This window comes from Somniosus microcephalus, chromosome 4 (assembly GCF_052327205.1).
Source record: "Somniosus microcephalus isolate GS21.2 chromosome 4, FLI_Smic_1.0, whole genome shotgun sequence".
NCBI lineage: Eukaryota > Metazoa > Chordata > Chondrichthyes > Squaliformes > Somniosidae > Somniosus > Somniosus microcephalus.
In genome coordinates, this window is record NC_140990.1 from 232,754,752 (window position 1) to 232,777,030 (window position 22,279).

Below are 22,279 nucleotides of genomic sequence, written 5' to 3' on the forward strand. Positions count from 1 at the left end.
TACGTCATTCCTGCCATCCCATATATCAGTCTGGTGAATCTTCGCTGCACTCCCTCCATGGCAAGAACATCCTTCCTCAGATAAGGCGACCAAAACTGCACACAATACTCAAGGTGTGGTCTCACCAAGGCCCTGTACAACTGCAGCAAGACATCCTTGTTGCTGTACTCGAATCCTCTCGCTACGAAGGCCAACATACCATTTGCCTTCTTAACCGCCTGCTGCACCTGCATGCTTACCTTCAGTGACTGGTGCACAAGGACACCCAGGTCTCATTGCACTTCCCCTTCTCCCAATCTATTGCCGTTCAGATAAAAATCTGCCTTCCTTTTTTGCCACCAAAGTGGATAACCTCGCATTTATCCACATTGGACAGATGCATGGCAGATGCAGTCCAAAGATGTGCGGGTTAGGTTGATTGGCCATGATAAAAAATTGGCCCTTAGTGTTAGGGGGGATTAAATACGTGGGGTTACGGGGTTACGGGGATAGTGCTTGGGTGGGATGGCTGTCAGTGTAGGGACCGGGTGCTAGGGTTTGGATGATCAGCCATGATCTCGTTGAATGGCGGAGCAGGCTCGAAGGGCCGAATGGCCTACTCCTGCTCCTATCTTCTATGTTTCTATGTTTCCATAATCAGCCAACCGGTCCAAATCATACTGGAGTTTCTCGGCATCCTCCTCACAGCAAACACGCCCACCCAGCTTTGTGTCGTCTGCAAACTTGGAGATATCACATCTAGTTCCCTCGTCTAGATCATTAATATATATTGTGAATAGCTGGGGTCCTAGCACCGATCCCTGCGGTACCCCACTAGTCACTGCCTGCCACTCGGAAAAAGACCCGTTTATTCCAACTCTTTGCTTCCTGTCTGCCAACCAGTTCACTATCCAAGTCAGTACCTTGCCCACAATCCCATGTGCTTTAACTTTGCACACTAATCTCTTATGCGGGACCTTATCGAAAGCCTTCTGAAAGTCCAAATACACCACATCCACTGGTTCTCTCTTATCTATTCTACCAGTTACATCCTCAAAAAATTCCAGTAGATTAGTCAAGCATGATTTACCATTTGTAAATCCATGTTGACTTTGGCCGATCCTGTCACTGTTTACCAAGTGCTCTGCTATTACATCTTTTATAATGGACTCTAGCATTTTCCCCACTACCGATGTCAGGCTTACCGGTCTATAATTCCTCATTTTCTCTCTACCACCTTTTTTGAATAGTGGGGTTACATTAGCTACCCTCCAATCCATGGGAACTGTTCCAGTGTCTATAGAATTTTGGAAGATGACCAGCAATGCATCTACTAGTTCTAGGGCCACTTCCTTAAGTACCCTAGGATGTAGATTATCAGGCCCTGGGGATTTATTGGCCTTCAATCCCAACAATTTCCCTAACACCATTTCCCTACAAATACTGATTTCATTCAGTTCCTCTCATTAGACCCTATGTTATCTGACCTCTCTGGGAGGTTATTTGTGTCCTCCTTTGTGAAGACAGAACCAAAGTATGTATTTAATTGGTCTGCTATTTCTTTGTTCCCCATTATAAATTCCCCTGTTTCTGACTGCAAGCGACCTATGCTTGACTTTTTCTCTTCACATATCGGACAGTCAGTTTTTATGTTCCCTGAAAGCTTACTCTCATACTCTATTTTCCCCCTCTTAATTAATCCCTTTGTCCTGCTTTGCTGAATCGTAAACTGCTCCCAATCCTCAGGTTTGCTGCTTTTTCTGGCCAATTTATATGTCCTCTCCTTGGATCTTATGCTATCCCTAATTTCCCTTGTTAGCCACAGTTGAGTCGCCCTTTTTGTTTTATTTTTATGCCAAACAGGGATGAACAAATTCTGTAGTTCATCCATGCGATCTTTAAATGTTTGCCATTGCCTATCCACCATCAACCCTTTAAGTAATGTTCCCTAATCCATCCTACCCAACTCGTGCCTCATACCATCGTAGTTTCTTTTATTTAAATTCAGGACCCTAGTCTCTGAGTCAAATACTTCACTCTCCATCTTAATGAAGAATTCTATCATATTATGATCGCTCCGCCCCAAGAGGTCTCGCAAAACAAGATTGCTAATTAATCCTTTCTCATTACATAATACCCAGTCTAAGATGGCCTGATCTCTAGTTGGTTCCTCGACATATTGGTCCAGGAAACCATCCTGTATACACTCCAGGAATTCCTCCTCCACAGTATTGTTACTAATTTGGTTAGCCCAATCTATATGTAGATTAAAGTCACCCATGATAACTGCTGTGCCCGTATTGCACGTGTCTCTAATTTCCCATTTCCTGCCATCCCCAACCTCAGCATTACTGTTTGGGGGTCTGTATACAACTCCCACTAACGTTTTCTGCTCCTTGGTATTTCTCGGCTCTACCCATACAGATTCCACATCATCAGAGCTAATATCCTTCCTTACTATTGTGTTAATCCCCTCTTTAACCAGCAATGCTACCCCACCTCCTTTTCCTTTTTGCCTATCTTTCCTGAATATTGAATACCCCTGGATGTTGAGTTCCCAGCCTTGGTCACCCTGGAGCCATGTTTCCGTAATCCCAATCATATCATATCCATTTACATCTATTTGCACAGCTAATTCATCCACCTTATTACGAATGCTCCTCACATTAAGACACAAAGCCTTCAGGCTTTTTTTTAACACCCTTAGACCTTTTAGAATTATTATTTACTGTGACCATGTTTGATTTAAACCCTTGATTTCTCTGACTGCCACTTTTGCTTTTCTCCTTCCTGTCTTTTGCTTCTATCCTTGTTTCCCTTTCCTCTGTCTCCCTGCACAGGTTCCCAACCCCCTGCCATTTTAGTTTAAACCCTCCCCAACAGCACTAGCAAACACTCCCCCTAGGACATCGGTCCCGGTTCTGCCCAGGTGCAAACCATCCAGTTTGTATTGGTCCCACCTCCCCCATAACCGGTTCCAATGTCCCAGGAATTTGAATCCCATCCCCTTGCACCATTCCTCTAGCCACATATTCATATGAAATATCCTTCAATTTCTACTCTGACTAGCACGTGGCACTGGTAGCAATCCTGAGATTACTACCTTTGAGGTTCTATTTTTTAATTTACCTCCTAACTCCCTATATTCAGCTTTTAGGACCTCATCATGTTTTTTACCTATGTCGTTGGTACCTATATGCACCACAACAACTGGCTGTTCACCCTCCCCCTCCAGAATGCTCAGCAGCCGCTCTAAGACATCCTTGACCCTTGCACCAGGGAGGCAACATACCATCCTGGAGTCTCGTTTGCAGCCGCAGAAACGCCTATCTATTCCCCTTACAATAGAATCCCCTATTGCTATAGCTCTCCCACTCTTTTTCCTCCTGTCCTGTGCAGCAGAACCACCCATGGTGCCAGGAAGTTGGCTGCTGCTGCCTTCCCCCAATAAGCCATCTCCCTCAACAATATCCAAAGCTGTATATCTGTTTGAGAGGAGGTTGGCCACAGGGGACCCCTGCACTACCTGCCTGCGCCTACTACTTTGCCTGATGGTCACCCATTCCCTTCCTGCCTGTGCAACCTTTACTTGCGGTGTGACCAACTGATTAAACATGATATCCACGTCTTCCTCAGCATCGCGAATGCTCCAGTATGTATCCATTCGCAGCTCCACCGCCGCAATGCGGTCTGCCAGTAGCTGCAGTTGGATATATTTCCCACACACATGGTCATCAGGGACACAGGAAGTGTCCCTGATTCCCCACATAGTGCAGGAGGAGCATGCCACGGGGCCGAGCTGTGCTGTCATGACTTACCCTTCAATTAATTTAAATTAACTTAAATCAAATCAATACCACCAATTACACTGCAATTAAATGATATACTCAAGGGCCCTTGGTTACTAGCACTCCCCGATACACAACAGAGACCGTAGAAACTATAACCACAAAAATTAAGACCTTCTAAACTTTATAAACTATTAGCCTTAACTGTCAAACTATAGAGTAGTATAAATACTCACCTGGCTGTACTCACCCAATCAGCTGCTTCCTCTTGCCTGCGTCACTTTTGGAATCGTGGCGTGGCTCTGGAACGCCGCCACCGGTCTGCGAGATTGACTGGCCTTTGAGAAAAAGCCCGTGAAAGTGAGTTTAAAAACTCACTACTCTCTTGCTGCTCCCGACACCCTCTTTTTAAATCAGCCTCTCCCGCTCTCAGCGCTCTGTTTAAATCAGCCTCTCCCACTCTCGGCTCTTTTTAAATCAGCCTCTCCCGCTCTCAGAGCTCTGTTTAAATCAGACTCATCCGCTCTCGGCTCTTTTTAAATCGGCCTCTCCTGCTCTCGGAGCTCTGTTTAAATCAGCCTCTCCCGCTCTCGGCTCTGTTTAAATCGGCCTCTCCCACTCTCGGCTCTGTTTAAATGTGAGGTGATGCATTTTGGCAGAAGGAACAGGGAGAGGCAATATACACTTAATGGCATAGTTTTAAAGAGTGTGCATAGGCCCCTGAAGGTGGTGGGACAGATTGAGAGAGTGGTTAGCAAAGCATATGGGATCTTGGGCTTCCTAAATAGAGGTATTGAGTACAAAAGTAGAGAAGTTATGCTGAACCTTTATAAAGTGCTGGTTAAGCCACAACTGGAGTATTGTGTCCAGTTCTGGTCACCACACTTTAGGAAGGATGTGAAGGCCCTTGAGAGGGTGCAGAGGAGATTTACCAGAATGGTTCTGGGGATGGGGGATCTTAGCTACAAGGACAGGTTGGAGAAACTGGATTTGTTTTCATTAGAGCAAAGGAAGTTGAGGGGTGATTTGATAGAAGTGTACAAGATTATGACGGGTTGGGATAGGCTAGACAGGGAAAGGCTGTTTCCACTAGTTAATGGTACAAGGACTAGGGGGCACAGATTTAAGGTTTTGGGCAAGGGGGGATGTGAGGAAAAAAATTTTTTCACAGCGAGTGGTGAGGACCTGGAACCCGCTGCCAATGGAAGTGGTGGAAGTAGAGACACTCAATGTTTTCAAGGGGAGACTGGATAGGCACTTGAGGGAAATAAACTTGCAGGGCTACGGGGATAGAGCAGGGGAGTAAGACTGACTGAATTGCTCTACAGAGAGCCGGCATGGACTCGATGGGCCGAATGGCCTCCTGTGCCATTATGACTCTATGACACCCTCCCTGCAACTTACCTGAGTGACGAATAACATTCCTTCAGTCACGGCAGCTGCTGCTTCCCGCCCATTCCAGGCAGGTAACTTATCTGTGGTGTGCAGATGAGGTCCGGGATTTAATATACCCCAGGCCTCATTAGGTTGCCAACTCTCCCGGATTGTCTGGGAGTCTCCCGGAATGGGTCATGGATCTCCTGGGCACTGCTGCACAGAACCCAGGAGATCCTCGCAATTTAAAATCCTCTGGCCTCCCCCTCTGCTCCGTGACGACGCCAACTGCTGCTCAGAAGAGGCTCTGGTTTTGTCACGTTACCAACCCCTCCCCCTCCCCCGCAGAGAGGGGGGAACTGGCTGGTGTGCGGAAAACAGTAGGTGGTCAGTGGGGGTTTTGGGAGTTCAGGAGAAGGACTGTTGAGTCGAGGGCGGGATCAGGTGTTGGAGGGGGAATGGTGATCTGGGAGAGAGGGAGACTGAGGAATTGAGTTCAGAAGAGAGGGAGACTTGGGAATTGGGGTCCAAGATAGAGGGAGACTGGAGTACGGGGGTCAGGGGAGAGGGAGACAGGGGAATTGGGGTCAGGGGAGAGGAAGACTGGGGAATTGGGGTCTGGGAGAGAGGAAGACTCGGGAATGGGTGTCAGAGAGAGAGGGAAATTGTAGGTCGGGGAATTGGGGTTTGAGCGGGGGTGGATAAAAAAGCAGACTGGGGAATGGGGTGCGGCATGGGAACAAGCAATTTTGTGCAAAGCCGGGAGCAACAGCAGCAGCAACATGGTGAGTGGGAGCTGCACTGAGAGGAACAGCCAGTAGTGTGGGGTGAAACCTGGGGCTTTACTGTGGGCAAACAGTGAAAAATTGGGCTGGATTTTGCCGGGTCCCACCTGCATGGTGCAGGGGGTCCCGGGAGATGACAGGAAACCCGGCAGGTCGGGTTTCCCAGCACGCTGTAGAGATTTTAACAGCATGTGTGCAACGGAAAGGGCAGGTTTCCTGACCGGAAGTCAGCCTGATTGACAGGCTTACTTCCAATTGTACAGAGAAGGAGGCCGCAGCAACAGGTAAGTGCTGGGACAGGATGGTGAGGGTGGGGGGGTCCGATCCCCTGGGGGGTGGGGGGGGTCCAATTCCCGACCGCGGGGCTGAGTCGCGATCCTGGAGGCGGCGGGGTGTTGGGGGTTTGTTCCAGGCCCCGGCGGGGGGGGTCCGAACCCCGAGCTTGGGGAGGGCCAGGCTGATGGTGGGGGTACTTGGGGGGCTGTGAGGAAGCACTCCTGCTCCTCCCAGCCCACAAGCATTGCTCCCCGAGGCTGAGGCTGCCTCATTGCAGCCACCGGGAATCCCGAGCCCTGGGATCCCTGGCCGCCTGCAGTAAAACCTGCAAAGCAGGTTAAAGTAGAGGCTTCAGGCCTCATTATAATTTGTAAATTGCCAACCCGCCTCTTACCAGCGAGTTGGCAGCCCTCCCCCATCCCACCTGAGTGAAAGATGAAAGTGGGCAGGTTGGAGGCAGATTGGGATTGGGATCAGGGTTCACATTTTTTCAACTTTCACTTCCCCCCACGCCTCCAACCCACCCGTTCTTACCTCTGAATATTCCGGCCATTGTTTCCATTGGTGAGAGAATTGGGGAACAAGAGGATTTTTACTGGGAGAACTAAGGAGGAAGGGAGAAGGATGGTTCTTGAACTGAGGGTCATTAGCCCATGGGATGCTTTACCACAAGTGGTTACTGAGGCAGAGACTCGAATATCATTTAAAAGGAAATGGGATAAATATTTAAAAAGGAGGAATATAAAAGGAATTGGGGGGAATAGGGTTACAGAAGAGAACACTGGCACAGGCACTGGGGCCACTTGGCCTCTTCCTTTGCTATAATTTCTATCATTCTATTAAAACGCTCCTTTATTGAGTCCGAACCCAGGGAGTGGTTTAGAAATGTTGGTGATGAGTTAAGTTTAGGATGATGTCTCCTGTGAGAAGTGCCATAAACTCCAAGCCTACTGGTGTTTTCGAGTTTACATTTTATAGGCTTCTGAACATGGAGTTTATTGCCCCATTATACTAAGTTTTCCAGATACCATATTGCGTGGTTATAAATGTATCTGAGGTTTCTTTTCCCTTTAATACTGCTTTATGCATTCATAAAATAAAATAATCACATGAAAAGAGAATGAGCTTCACCAGGACCTTTATCTTGACGCCATGCCCATTTGGACTACAGCAGCACATTCCCTTTCTCTCCGCCAGCTCATATTGCAGGGACAGGTGAGATAAGCTATCTACAACATCTGTCACTGTACCAGACCAGGAAAGACTACAGAGCTACTGGGACTTGATGTAAGGATGAACTACCCTAAAATGTGTTGCTTTTAATTTGATTTTTAAAAAGCAAATTACAGGAAACTTTCTGGTATCCGGCACTGACGGGACCGAGCTGGTGCCGTACCATCAAAACTGCCATAGAAACCAGCGCTAATGTTAAAACATACGGAGCTTTTGAGCTCCGTGTGAATCAACAAACCCCGTTGCTTAGCAACAGCTTCAAAACAGTCGGCCGCAGCTTAAAAGCGTCTCTGTAGCTAAGCAACAGCTTCAGCTAGACCTTGCAGAGCCTGACTAGAAAAAAAAAGCAACGAGAAGTAAAAAAACTTATAGGAAACGGCTCCTGAATTTTGCCGGTAGATAGAGCTTTCCGGACATTTAACCTCCAGTTAAACGAAAGTTTCCTGTAATTTTAATTGCTAGAGAAATAAACATAAATATTTTTCTCAAGAATTTAAAAAGGCAGTAACGCCATTAAATCATTTTTTTTTTTAAAAAGCTTTTGAAATTATTTTATAGGGTGCACACTGACAAATAGTGGCCCTGAAAATCATTCAACGGGAGTCCGCCAGAAGGGCCGGAAATAAAGCCCTGACCTGGATACGCCATCTCCCGGCCATAAGAACATAAGAAATAGGAGCAGGAGTAGGCCATACAGCCCCTCAAGCCTGCTCCTCCATTCAATAATATCATGGCTGATCATCGACCTCAACTCCACTTTCCCCCCCCCCCCGATCTTCATATCCCTTGATTCCCCGAGAGTCCAAAATCTCAGCCTTGAATATACTCAAAGACTCCGCATTCACAGCCCTCTGGCATTCTCGGCCATGTCAGGGATTCCGGGATAGCCTGTTGGGAGAGGAGCCACTGACCATCCAAAATATGGCTATTGGCATAAGAGGGGCTAGGGCGGGGTTTCCCAACATGGGAGTTCCCACTTTTCCAGTTCCCCAAGGAACCCAGCAGTGAGACCAGCCATACCTACTCACCAAACAGTGCATCAAGGCCAAGATCATGGCCTTGTTCCTTGACGAAAAGATTGTTTATCTTTTTAAAAATATTTTTCAATGCAGCCTCCTTACCTAGGAGGCATCATAAAGTTGTTTCTGGAGAGGACTTGACATTCCCCAAAAATGGCACTCTTTGGCTGGACTTTCCAGCCTCTTCAGCAGGCAGGGGCTGCAGATGCACCCAATGACGCAAACCACTAACGTTGCCAGCATAATGAAGAAAGCTCCCTTAACCACAGAGAGTGCACTGGGGTCAGCAGCGGAGGTTCCCGGCTGGTGCTTGCCTCATTGACGAGAGAAAATTGGAAGATAAGTTGCTATTACACAATTCCTAGAGCTGACCGCAGGGTGGCATTGACAGGGGGCTGGGGCAAGATCCCCTGCCTGTCCTCTCATTCAGATCAGGAATAAAAAAACGAAGGATAATGATAAATGTAGGAAACACATTTTATATTTCTAACACTACAAAAGCTACAAAAGAAATATTTCAATTGTGGAAAAACCGTAATGGGAACAAATTGTTGGGAATACAAATGAGAGCGCATGGAATTGGAGCCAACCTATTGGCTTGTATAAGGAATTGGTTAGGAGATAGGAGACAGCGAGTAAACATAATGGGTATGTACTCAAATCGGCAGTAGTGTCCCCCAGGGATCTGTACTGGAGCCACAGCTTTTCACGATTTATAAATGACTTGGATGAAGGAATAGAGAGCCATATGTCTAAATTTGCTGATGACACTGAGTTAGGTGGCACAGTAAATAGTGTAGATCGGAGCAAAATTTGCAACGGGGCATTGATAGATTAAGTGAGTGGGCAAAACTGTAGCAGATGGAGTTCAATGTGGGAAAGTTTGATGCTGTAGTTTTACTACTTCTCACCTGCAAGTTATTTATTTGTGTAAAAATGATAGCTTACCTTGTGCACAAAGGTTAAAAGAGTTAAATTATTAGGACAGGTTGCATAGACTAGGCTTGTATTCCCCTGAATATAGAAGATTATGGAGTGATCTAATTGAAGTGTTCAAGATGATTAAAGGATTTGATAGGGTAGATAAAGAGAAACTATTTCCTCTGGTGGAGCAGTCCAGAACAAGGAGGCATAACCTTAAAATTAGAGTTAGGCCATTCATGGGTGATGTCAAAAAGCACTTCTTCACACAAAGGGTAGTAGAAACCTAGAACTCTGTTGAGATTAGGTCAATTGAAAAGTTTGTAGAAATAAAGGGTGTGATGGTAGTGGGGTTATTGTCTCTGGCCAGTCAGAAGTATCTGAGCTGCTCCAGAGCCCCGTGCGGTTTCGAATTGCTCCCCTTTTCTGGTTCTGACCGCCGGACTTATTTCAGTAGCGATGTAGACAAAACGAGACTCGTGGTTGGGTGCAAAGAAGACCAGTATTTATTGAAATAAAAAGAAATTGAAAATAATGATGAATACAGCACTCTTTTACTTAATACAGCACCCCTTTGCTTAATACAGCACACCTTTGCTTAATACAGCACACCTTTGCTTAATACAGCACACCTTTGCTTAATTCAGCACTTTTACTTAATAGGGGAGGAGAAACGGACATATCGAGGGAAAATTGACTAATATAACGATTTAACAAAATTCCCCTTTAATTCCCACCCCTAATACCTATCTAGGTTGCCTTGTAATGGGCCAGAAAATCTATGCTCACCAGTGAACGCCTGCTCCGTGCCCCTGCGGTCTGTCTTAGATTCTTCACCGCTCCGAAGTGGAGATACCCCAGTAATTCAAAAGTAACTGCTGGTATTCCACTTCTTTTGGGTGGTCTGTTGAGCTGTTCCTCTGGTGGACAGGGCACGGAGGCGAGGCGGCAGAGAGAGAGCGAATGGCTTCCTGAGGGGCTATCTTTATACCCCATTGGGAGCCGTTGTCTTCGCACCCAAATCTGGATGTATCTGGGCCATACAAAAGGGATCGATCTGTCCCCATTGACTATAATGGGTTTGAATGTGTTTTCCCATTCATTTGACTGGTTTTCGACCAGTTTGAAATGTCCCACTGAATTTCAGTCAACAGCACTCAAGTGCTTTGTAAACAAACCATTGTCCTGCGGTCACCGCCCAACCGCAATTGATTGACAGCTTTAAGTACTTAAGCCTTTGAGTCAACATTGTAGAGAGTTCTGTAAACAAACATCCTTTGTCCTGTGGGTGAAACTTCCTCAACTGCAGTTGATTGACAGTTTCAAGTACTTCAACATTCGCGCAGGCTGGTGTTTTTTTCAAATCCTTTGTCAGCCAGCGATGGGAGAGGCTGTCTTTTTCTTCTGCCACGAGGCCTGACGGCCATTTTGATACCCTGGGTTTTTAAGGTATATTCCACCCAGGTTTTCTTTAATCAAAAATAATCTTCGGGGGCTGTAGAAATTTTCCAAAATTCTTGCGAACCTTACAAGTTCAAAACTGAGATTGATAGATTTTTGTTAGGCAAGGTTATTAGGGATTATAAGAACATAAGAAATAAGAGCAGGAGTAGATCATACGGCCCCTCGAGCCTGCTCCGCCATTCAATAAGATCATGGCTGATCATCGACCTCAACTCCACTTTCCCGCCCGATCTCCATATCCCTTGATTCCCCTAGAGCCCAAAAATCTATCTATCTCAGCCTTGAATATACTCAAAGACTCAGCATTCACAACCCTCTGGGGCAGAGAATTCCAAAGATTCACAACCCTCTGAGTGAAGAAATTCCTTCTCATCTCAGTCTTAAATGGCCTAACCCTTATCCTGAGACTATGCTCCCTAGTTCTAGACACTCCAGCCAGGGGAAACAACCTCTCAGCATCTACCCTGTCAATCCCCTTCAGAATCTTGTATGTTTCGATGAGATCACCCCTCATTCTTCTAAACTCCAGAGTATAGGCCCATTCTCCACAATCTCTCACCATAGGACAGCCCTCTCATCCCAGGAATCAATCTAGTGAATTTTTGTTGCACTGCCTCCAAGGCAAGTATATCCTTCCTTAGATAAGGAGGCCAAAACTGTGCACAGTGCTCCAGGTGTGGTCTCACCAAGGCCCTGTACAATTGTAGCAAGACTTCCTTACTCCTATACTCCAACCCCCTTGCAATAAAGGCCAACATGCCATTTGCCTTCCTTATTGCTTGCTGTACCTGCATGCTAGCTTTCTGTGCTTCTTGCACGAGGACACCCAAATCTCTCTGAACGCCAACATTTGAAAGTTTCTCACCATTTAAAAAATATTCTGTTTTTCTATTCTTCCTACCAAAGTGAATAACCTCACATTTCCCTATATTATACTCCATCTGCCACCTTACTGCCCACTCACTTAGTCTATCTACATCCCTTTGCAGACTCTTTGTGTTCTCACAGCTTACTCTCCCACCTAGCTTTGTATCATCAGCAAACTTGGATACATTACACTCGGTACCTTCATCTCAGTCATTAATATAGATTGTAAATAGCTGAGGCCCCAACACTGATCCTTGCGGCACCCCACTAGTTACAGCCTTCCAACCTGAAAAAGATCCGTTTATCCCTACTCTCTGTTTTCTGTCCGTTCACCAATCCTCTATCCATGCTACTATATTAACCCCAACCCCATGAGCCCTAATTTTGTGTAATAACTTTTTATGTGGCACCTTATCGAATGCCTTTTGGAAATCCAAGTATACTACATCCACTGGTTCCCCTTTATCTACCCTGCTAGTTACATTCTCAAAAAACTCTAATAAATTTGTCAAACACGATTTCCCTTTCATAAAACCATGTTGACTCTGCCTAATCATGTTATGATTTTCTAAGTGCCCTGATACCACTTCCTTAACAATGGATTCCAGCATTTTCCCAATGACTGATGTCAGGCTAACTGGCCTGTAGTTCCCTGTTTTTTCTCTCCCTCCTTTCTTGAATAGCGGTGTTACATTTGCGACCTTCCAATCCGCTGGGACCATTTCAGAATCTAGGGAATTTTGGAAGATCAAAACCAGCGCATCCACTATCTCTTCAGCCACCTCTTTTAGAACCCTAGGATGTAGTCCATCAGGTAAGGGCATTTGTCGGCTTTTAGTCCCATTAGTTTCTCTTGTACTTTTTCTCTACTTATATTAATTACGTTAAGTTCCTCACCCTCATTAGACCCTTGGTTCCCCACCATTTTTGGTATGCTTTTTGTGTCTTCTTGGAACCAAGACGGGTAGATGGAGTTAAGATACAGATCAGCCATGATCAACTTGAATGGCAGAACAGGCTCAAGGACCTAAATGGCCTACTCCTGTTCCTATGTCTTCCTCTGTGTTCTATTCTGGTGGCTAAATGGGTAAATGTACAATGTTATTTGGTAATGGACCCTACAGACTGGGAGTGTCAGAGGCTAAATCCCAGGCCTGAGTGACCTGAACTCAGCTGGCTGATGGCAGAGTACTACAGTTAACCTCAGTGTCAACTCTAAGATGGAAAACATTACCCAGGATTCCTGTTCACTGCATTCTGCTGGGTAGGGTACACGTGAATGTTGAGTGTGGATCATGATTGACAGTGATGTTTCCATAGTCAAATATCCTGCCAACACTCACTGTGTGAGATCACATATGAAGAATGGCCAACTGGGTGAGGTAGGGAGGGGTGCTGGTGGCCATGGAACTGTACCACAACAAGAGTTACCACCTTAAGGAAAGGAATAGGGAAAAGTGGGGGGGGTGGGGTTGGGTGGGTAGAGAACAACCATGAAGTTTATTTTATGGAAAAGAAAGACTAGTCAGTCAAAGCCCAATTTAAAATACAAGTACAAGGTCTCCTAACATCCATCGAACTGAACTACAAATAGAGTTCATGTTGGTTTTGTGCATTGCAAGATTAATAATATTTAAGAAGTTGATGCAAGCATTGTTTCTGTTTTCCCTCCATATACTTCGAAAGATGTTTGAGCTGTCCTGATTTTCACCTTTGTCAGGAGTGTTTCCCATGCCTGAGCCATCCTCAGCACGAGTTCACTTTTCGAGAGGTAATTGTAGTTGCTTCTATTACAATATTTAAAATGCTGTACATTATAGAGCAAAGAAAAAGCAATTGTGGAAAAGCAGTAGTAACAAATACTTAACCAGTGATAATCACCGAGTGTTATGTGAAGAAAACACCTGAGTAACGCAAATAGGCAATAAATTAAGCAACAATAATAATATTGGGAAACCTCTGAAGTTTCCTAGTCGGGATGCCTATCAATCGTATCTAGGCCTGGAAAGGATGACATTCCACCTTGTTGTCCAGGGAGTCACTCACAAGAAAACAAGATTATGGATCAGGTGGCCTAGAAGTGAAACTTAATATACTTCCATAGAATGTTGTTATTTTTAGAGTGTTGAGATCATTCTCAATGAATAGTTTGTAAAACATTCATTTTTGAATTAGTAAACACAAAAAGTATTGGATGTCCTCGATCAAAACATCCATTCATATTTTTCTAAACACCAGAAATGGGTGATTTTTTTTTAAATTTCAGAAGAGAAATCAGTGTTGGAAACCACTACAACAAGTTTCCAGCCTGCCTTTACCACTAGCAGTTATCAATGATCTAATGAATAGAGAGATAGTTTCCAATGACTATGATCTACTTCTGCAATTAGACAGGTAAGTGATTTTCAGGCTGTCATGACATTGTAAGTCTTATCCACTAGAGGTAAAATAGGTTTATGTGCTCTGCTGTACATTTACTTTATGGACCAAAACATAATCAGCAGAATCTTTCACCCGTTTTTTAAACTGAAAGCCCAGGTGAAGGGCCAAGGCCCGTTTGTGCAAAACAGCAACAGGGCTGAAAAGGGGAGAGATGAAAAGATAAACCAAGCGGTAGTATTACGTGATCCAAAGCATGGCTCTAATAGTATTGTACAGAAGGTGATTCAGGACAATGGTGGACTGGCTCCCTGAAAGGGCATGGGATTCTTATAGAAAAAGAGGGTCATCAATAACACAGCGCTATAGGAGCATTCGGGAAATCTCCCATTTTCCCATATGGCCAGTCCACCCCTGATTCAGGAGGGAAATGATTGGGGCTGAAAACCGCAACTTTATTTTGAATTTGGAATGTTTATTTCATAATAGCAAATCCATTACTTATAAAAGAAAGAAAGACTTGCATTTATATAGTGTCCTTCACAGCCTCAGGACATCCCAAAGCGCTTTATAGCCAATGAAGTACTTTTGAAGGGTAGTCACTTTTGTAATGTAGGAAATGCAGCAGCCAATTTGCACACAGCAAGCTCCCACAAATAGCAATGTGATAATGACCGGATAATCTGTTATTTTTAGTGATGTTGATTGAGGGATAATATTGACCAGGACACCGGGGAGAACTCCCCTGCTCTTCTTCCAAATAGTGCCATGGGATCTATTACGTCCACCTGAGAGAACAAACAGGGCCCTGGTTTAATGTCTCATCCGAAAGACGGCACCTCCGATAGTGCAGCACTTCCTCAGTACTGCACTGGAGTGTCAGCCTAGATTCTTGTGCTCAAGTCTCTGGAGCAGGACTTGAACCCACAACCTTCTGACTCTGAGGCAAGAGTGTTACCAACTGAGCCACAGCTGACACTTAATATAATACTTCAGTGATGTAAACATGGGTTCTTAAAATGTATAGAGTCCAGTCTTGTGTATTTGTTCAGTAATTTCACATATTTATCTGTGTAACATGTTACCCATCTGTTCCAAGAAATAGATCCAACACTGTGCCAGGACACATAGTGCTGACTTTACCCTTGATAATAGTGAAAGAGCGAAGCAAACTGCTTGTGCCCGGTCAGCAGTGCAGAGTCTGTCTAAAAGCATTCAGATTAAGGCAACAAGTTCGATTACTGCCTTGTCATCACAAGGTAAGAGCATTTTCTCATTTTACCTATCTTTATGCAGGGCCTGAAATTCCTAGAGCCAGAGAGGGTGGAGAGCAAGTGCCTTGTTCGCCAGGAATTTGGGGTGGAAATCAGTTCTGGGTTTCCCGCCTGTTTAATTTCTGACCTAAATTCCACCTTGGGGGAATGCAACAGGTTTTCCACACGCACTTCCCCAATGTCAAAAGGGGCATGTCTGGGGAAGGAGTTCCAGAGTTACCCTGGGAATTCTTCCATTTATGCCCCTATTAGACTCAACAGAACTCTGATTTGCTAAGAGCGGGTGAGAGTTCCATTCAGAGCTTAGTAAAGGCTCCAGTACTGTACTAAGGAGAAGTAATTGATTTCAGTGTGGGTCGATTACTGCAACAAAATATACTCCCTTAGGAGCATTCTTAAACTTTAATGGATCTTCTTTGACTCTTCTGAGCCTCTTGTGTGCCTCAGAGAGGCATCATGTTGCACTGATTTTTCTAGCCACTGTCTGCTGCATCCTTACAGAAGTAGGCCACCTGCTTGAGCATTTAAATATGGGAACATATGCGATTTGGGACGGGGTCCTCATTGGGATCTAGCGCAGACGGGAGTTCTGCTCCACTGGCAGAGCGGGAGCCCCAGAATTTCAGCCCCGCACTGTGTAGCAAAGGATTGCAGAACCTTGCATCCATGTACAATATAGTAGTTGTTCTGTTAGCATTAGAAAATTATTAAATTACATCTAATCCAAATGAAAATTAATTCTGCTCATAAATCTTGTGGAACAATTTTCATTGACTGTATTACTACAGTGTGTGCATGAGTCTTTGTTTTTGCATTGTTTTGCATTAATCCATCATTGGGTATATTTTCCCCAGTTCACAAACATTAGTAAGAAAGTCATCACAAGTATAATACAAATAATTATTTTACTATGTTCCTATGTTTACACTCTACCCTAGTGAATGAAACCTACTAGGCTGGACTTTCCTCCTTATGCCACCTGATTTTCAGATCCTCACCCATTTTTGTGTCCACCCAATTTTCCAATGTCCCTTCACTTGTTGCTGCAAGCACTACCCTAGGCAGTAATCATATGGTGATGTTATATATCATTACTACCTCATTTACACTGGAAATTAATCACACCTCTGTAAAATAGGTGTCCAGCATTGCTAGGCAGTAAATAAAAAGTGGAAGTAAACATAAGAAAAAAATGCAGATTGTGATTTCTGAATTCTGTTTGATGTGTTTTCTGAGATGGACATACTTAATATAGAAACATAGAAGATAGGAGCAGGAGTAGGCCATTCGGCCCCTCGAGCCTGCTCCAGCATTCAATGCGATCATGGCTGATCATCCAAATTCAGTACCCGGTCCCTGCTTTCTCCCCATACCCCTTGATCCCTTTAGCCTTAAGAAATATATCCAACTCCTTCTTGAATATATTTAATGAATTGGCCTCTACTGCCTTCTGTGGTAGAGAATTCCACAGGTTCACCACTCTCTGGGTGAAGAAATTCCTCCTCATTTGTGTTCTAAATGGCCTACCCCTTATCCTTAGACTGTGACCCCCTGGTTCTGGACTCCCCGACCATCGGGAACATCCTTCCTGCATCTAAGTCTGTCCAGTCCTGTCAGAATTTTATAAGTTTCAATGAGATCCCCTCTCATTCTTCTAAACTCCAGCGAGTACAAGCCCAATCGTCCCAATCTCTCCTCATACGTCATTCCTGCCATCCCAGGTATCAGCCTGGTGAATCTTCGCTGAACTCCTTCCATGGCAAGAACATCCTTCCTCAGATAAGGCGACCAAAACTGCACACAATACTCAAGGTGTGGTCTCACCAAGGCACTGTACAACTGCAGCAAGACATCCTTGTTCCTGTACTCAAACCCTCTCGCTACGAAGGCCAACATACCATTTGCCAACATACTGCAGGCTGCACTTCTTATACTGCTGCAAGGGCAGCCTGGCCCAGCCTCCTTCCTTCTGCATTTGCAAGCACCTGAGGGGGATAGTGGAACAACACACATGTGCTGCTATCTAATAGACAGCAGCATCACATGATTGCATTCCTGACAGGCCACTAGTACTGAGCATTGACTCTGCGTAGGTACTGATCAGTGGGAAAATAGTCAGCAGTACCAATCAGGTCAGTGAAGCACTGAAATGTGGTTATCTCTAACCTGTTGAACAGCCCTCTCCATTCTGATACCCAAATCCTATAGCAACAGTGTGAGCATCCATGGAGTCCTTAGACATTCTGTAGTGGGGGATCGCCGCAAGCTGCAGAGTAAACCGCGGTGCTGCAAACCCTCTGAGTGAAGAAATTCCTCCTCATCTCAAGCCTGCAAAGTATAATGTGGGGAAATGTGAGGTTATTCACTTGATAGGAAGAATAGATTTTTTTAAATGTTGAGAAACTATTAAATGTTGGTGTTCAGAGAGATTTAGGTGTCCTAGTACAAGAAACACAGAGAGTTAGCATGCAGGTACAGCAAGCAATTAGGAAGGCAAATGGCAGGTTGGCCTTTATTGCTAGAGGGTTGGAGTATAAGAGTAAGGAAGTCTTGCTACAATTGTACAGGGCTTTAGTGAGACCACACCTGGAGTACTGTGCACAGTTTTGGTCTCCTTATCTAAGGAAGGATATACTTGCCTTAGAGGCGGTGCAATGAAGGTTCACCAGATTGATTCCTGGGATGAGAGGGTTGTCCTATGAGGAAAGATTGAGTAGAATGGGCCTATACTCTCTGGAGTTTAGAAGAATGAGAAGTGATCTCATTGAAACATGTAAGATTCTGAGGGGGATTGACAGGGTAGATGCTGAGAGATTGTTTCTCCTGGCTGGAGAGTCTAGAACTAGGGGGCATAGTCTCAGGATAAGGGGTTGGCCTTTTAAGACCGAAATGAGGAGGAATTTCTTCACTCAGAGGGTTGTGAATCTTTGGAATTCTCTATCCCGAAGGGCTATGGATGCTCAGTTGTTGAGTATATTCAAGGCTGAGATAGATAGATTTTTGAACTTTCGAGGAATCAAGGGATATGGGGATAGGGCAGGAAAGTGGAGTTGAGGTCAAAGATCAGCCATGATATTATTGAATGGCGGAGCAGGCTCGAGGAGCCGTATGGCCTACTCCTGCTCATAATTCTTATGTTCTTATTATCCTACTGCCACACATGTGGGTAGTGGGCTCCTCCAAATGGCCCACCATCTGCTGTACATTCCGGAAGTTCATTCCCAGTGCCTGCACATGTTTAATGCTCTGCAAGCATCCATCTTTTAAAGGCAAAACCCATGAGATTTGAGTCCCGAGACTCTTCAGCGGAAGACTGACATCATTTGACCGACTAGTCAGTAATGTCTGCCTCCTTGTTTCCGCTTAGTTCCTGCCCACCTGTCTTCTGTGCATCATCTGTGAACTCTTCTTTGGCTCATTCTCTAATGTCTTGTGGTTGGCACTTGCCAGAGAGTGTTGAATGATGGTACTAGGGATGTAGTGCCAGAAGCAGAGGGCCCGACTTCATTTTCTTCCACCTCAACTTTGGGCTCGACGGGCCGAATGGCCTTCTTCCGTGCTGTAACCATTCTAACTTCTTGTTTCTGTATCATATTGGTAGATATTAGGTAAGGGTATCAAAGGTACAGAGAAAAGGAGGGTAAATGGAATTGTAATACAGTGTTGTCCAATAGAAATCGCTGACTAGCTACAAGCATGGCTACGGCAACACTGTTTTAGCCACATGCACTAATTTTAACAGAAATCCCCTAACACACAATACTGATAAATGTACTTCACATGTATATATACTTAACAAACATCTATCGCCATTCATGCAAAACTTGGCAGACTTTCTCTTACACCAAAGTTTGGAATTCTTGCATCAGACACAACACATCTTGGTGCAGCTTTAGGTTTTTGTGCAGCAGTTACGAGAGTAATTGCTCAGAATGTTGACTCGCACAATGAGATGCGCCAGACCCGCCCCTGCTGTCCACCCAGAGTGTGGTTGGATGCTGTTTGCCCTTTGCAATCTTGTGCACTGTTAGAGCAGCTCATTATTGGTTAGGTTTGCTTTCTTCTTCAGCCCTGCCTTCGATCTATTTTCTTTTCTTTCCAGTTTTGAAGAAGGGTTCGACCCGAAACGTCAACTCAAATTTCTCTCCACGGATGTTGCCTGACCTGCTGAGTTTTTCCAGCATTTTCTGTTGTTATTTCGGATTTCCAACATCTGCAGTATTTTGCTATTGTGATATACCAATGTTTACTTGCCAAAGCTTCCTTATTGCCGTATATATTTGGTGTAGGTAGAAATACCACTGTCTTTGAAGTAGTTGGTCATGTTTTCAAAGTGCTAGTATTTTTTTTGTAGTGTTGTAGTTACAGTAGTGCATTGTCTCAATAATAGTAAATATGAACTTTAACTATTGATTGGATTATCTTGTTTTAACTAGTTTCACAAAGAATGCATCGACCATTGGCTATTGCATGAGTGCAACTCTTGTCCAATTGACGGGCAAGCAGTCTATAACCCATTAACCTGGAATGAGGGACCAAGCAGAGCCAAAAAGAAAGAGATATCCACCATTTCTGAGCATTCCAGGCTTAATGTCCAACTGGACCAACCTCAGCTCCTTATTCCAGTGATTGGTTACCATTCATCACTGAAAAAAACAAGCAGCAACCAAGCCTCTGGCCAGCAAAAACAAGGCCAGTATCAACGAGGACATGAGGATCAGAATCCAGTAAGCCTCACAGAGGATTTCACTGTAAATGGATTAAGTTACCTTCGTTTGAACGGTGTAAAAAATGAAACAAGTGTAAACCAATGTCATGGTGCTGGACGTTCAATGCCTGTGGGAATGTTTCAGGAACATTTCCCAAGTCTTTTACCTGATATAAGAAATAAAAATCATTCTGCTGAACCTGTTCAGGTTGAAGTGAAGTCAAAGAACTCTAATGGTAGTCAAATAAAGAAGAGAGAGATTGGCATTAGCAGGACTCCTAGTACTGGTTCAAGTAGTGCCCCCATACTGTATCCAATTAGCAATGGAAAGTCAGACTCAACAGAATTACCATCACCTCAACAGATTTTACACCTGAAGGTTTGTTCACGTGATAGTAGCTCCACACAGAGAACCCAAAGCAATGGGTTTAAAGGTGAGATCAGAAAACAAATCGGACTCCTTTCAAGAAGAGCCAAGTGTGTTCCTGTGCGTTCAGCTGCTGCGAATGTGACTCTTGCTATGGAAGGAATGTCAGTGAACACCAGACTATAAATCCATTCACTTATGAAAGTGCAGGCTATTTATTAATACTTTTAAAATTATTAGGAAAGCTGTTACTAAAAAACAAATTAACATTAACAAATTACCAGTAACACTATTACATAAAATTATGCACAAATTACACACATACAGTTTTACAAATCCACACTTCCTGCGGGAGCCTCTAAGGAAGCACAAACTCATAAAATTACCTCAATAGTATTTTCAGCAATAAAAGCATTTACCTCTATTTACAAAGTCTGATTGACCAAGGATGATAGTCAACAATACAGCAATGTCAAAATATAGCAGAATATCAAGTGAGGTAAGAGTGCTTTAATAAATGAGTTATTAGATATTTACAGTGCATCCTTTAATTTTTGTTTAGGAATACTATTGCTTATTATGTGTGGAACTATCTCACTTTATTGGGCTTTTTTGATCACTTATTTTGAATCAGGCGAAGGTGGGTAGCTCGTTCTGAGATTTCTAATGGGCAGTATATTTTTCCAAGAAATAAAAATTTAGTTAGTGTAATAAAAATTAAGATTTGAAAATCTTTCTAAAGTCAACTCTTGCATTTTCTTCAGATACATCAACCTGATCTGAAACAACTAATGTATCATATTGTTGGTTAGATAATAATGAACAAGTGAGATGATATGAAATAATACATTTGATGTGAATTAATACCTGGTATATCTAGGTGTATTTGATAGCTTTTACTAAGCTACCTTCATGAACATACAGCAGTTTTATAAAATTGTTGGTTCTCATGTATTGTAATATATGTGACAAATCAGCAGGTTGAGAAAAAATGATTACTGTAAAATTATTATTAAACAGGCTGTTGTGGGGACAAAGAGTGGTTCAATGCAGGTTCATCCTCATCTGAGTCATGCTATCAAAGGAGCACACTGACATACACTTACTTATAAGAGAGGGAAAATCCAACAACCCACGCTGCTCACTCATTTCCTCGTAGCTTGATCAAGACTGATAATGGTAAAAGCCTAGTAGTAGCTAATTTGCCTACTCCTCCTGTCTGAAATACTGGGAATATTTTGTGTCCAAGTAACAGTATGACAAAAAGGCCTTTTCAGTTACATACTGTGATTCTTTATCTTGATGTTTAATTTCAAACAGTTTCTAATGCCTTTTTAATGGTTTTTAGTAATTTTTCATAAACCCGTTAACAGTAGATATTTGGTTATTCCAATCAGGATGATACTTCTGCAGCTGTTAATCTGCTTAACTCACTCTCTGTCCTCCACCTTTGATGCCTTTGTGACTAGTAAACCTTTACTCTGTCCCATCCTGGTTGTTCCCCCTGGTATGGCCCCCATCTTCACTCCCTCAAGTCCAAAGGTCGCAGGCTTAAGCATATCTGGTGCACAACTGGTTTAGCCAACCACCACTAGATTTGGCTGGACCACATCAAGTGTTGCCAGGCTTCACTTTCCTCTGTGAAAACAGCTCACTACTCTAGGATCATCCTGGAGAGCAATGATAACTCCCCAAACTTCTTTTTCCACCACCAACCATTTCCTTAAATCCCTCTCCCCTGCCCCCTCTACCTTCACCTCCAACAAACAATGCGACGAGCTCATGGACTTCTTTATTACTAAGATTGACACCATCCAACTGCATCGGCTGCTTCTCCCCTTCCCC

The 22,279-nt window shown here is 44.0% G+C and overlaps 1 protein-coding gene across 3 annotated transcripts in view; it reads left to right on the forward strand.

Moving 5' to 3' along the window:
- The window catches only part of zswim2 (zinc finger, SWIM-type containing 2), an 87,852-nt gene extending 66,685 nt beyond the window's left edge, over positions 1 to 21,167 (forward strand). For 2 of the 3 annotated variants that reach the window (XM_085985916.1, XM_085985918.1), the window contains 4 exons: positions 13,393 to 13,477; positions 13,973 to 14,100; positions 15,185 to 15,344; positions 19,796 to 21,167. In XM_085985916.1, the coding sequence (XP_085842042.1) occupies positions 13,393 to 13,477; positions 13,973 to 14,100; positions 15,185 to 15,344; positions 19,796 to 20,620 (1,198 nt within the window). In that variant the 3' untranslated portion in view covers positions 20,621 to 21,167. The remainder of the gene's footprint in view (positions 1 to 13,392; positions 13,478 to 13,972; positions 14,101 to 15,184; positions 15,345 to 19,795) is intronic. The other variant, XM_085985917.1, reaches the window with a different exon arrangement.
- The last annotated feature ends 1,112 nt before the right edge of the window (positions 21,168 to 22,279 follow it).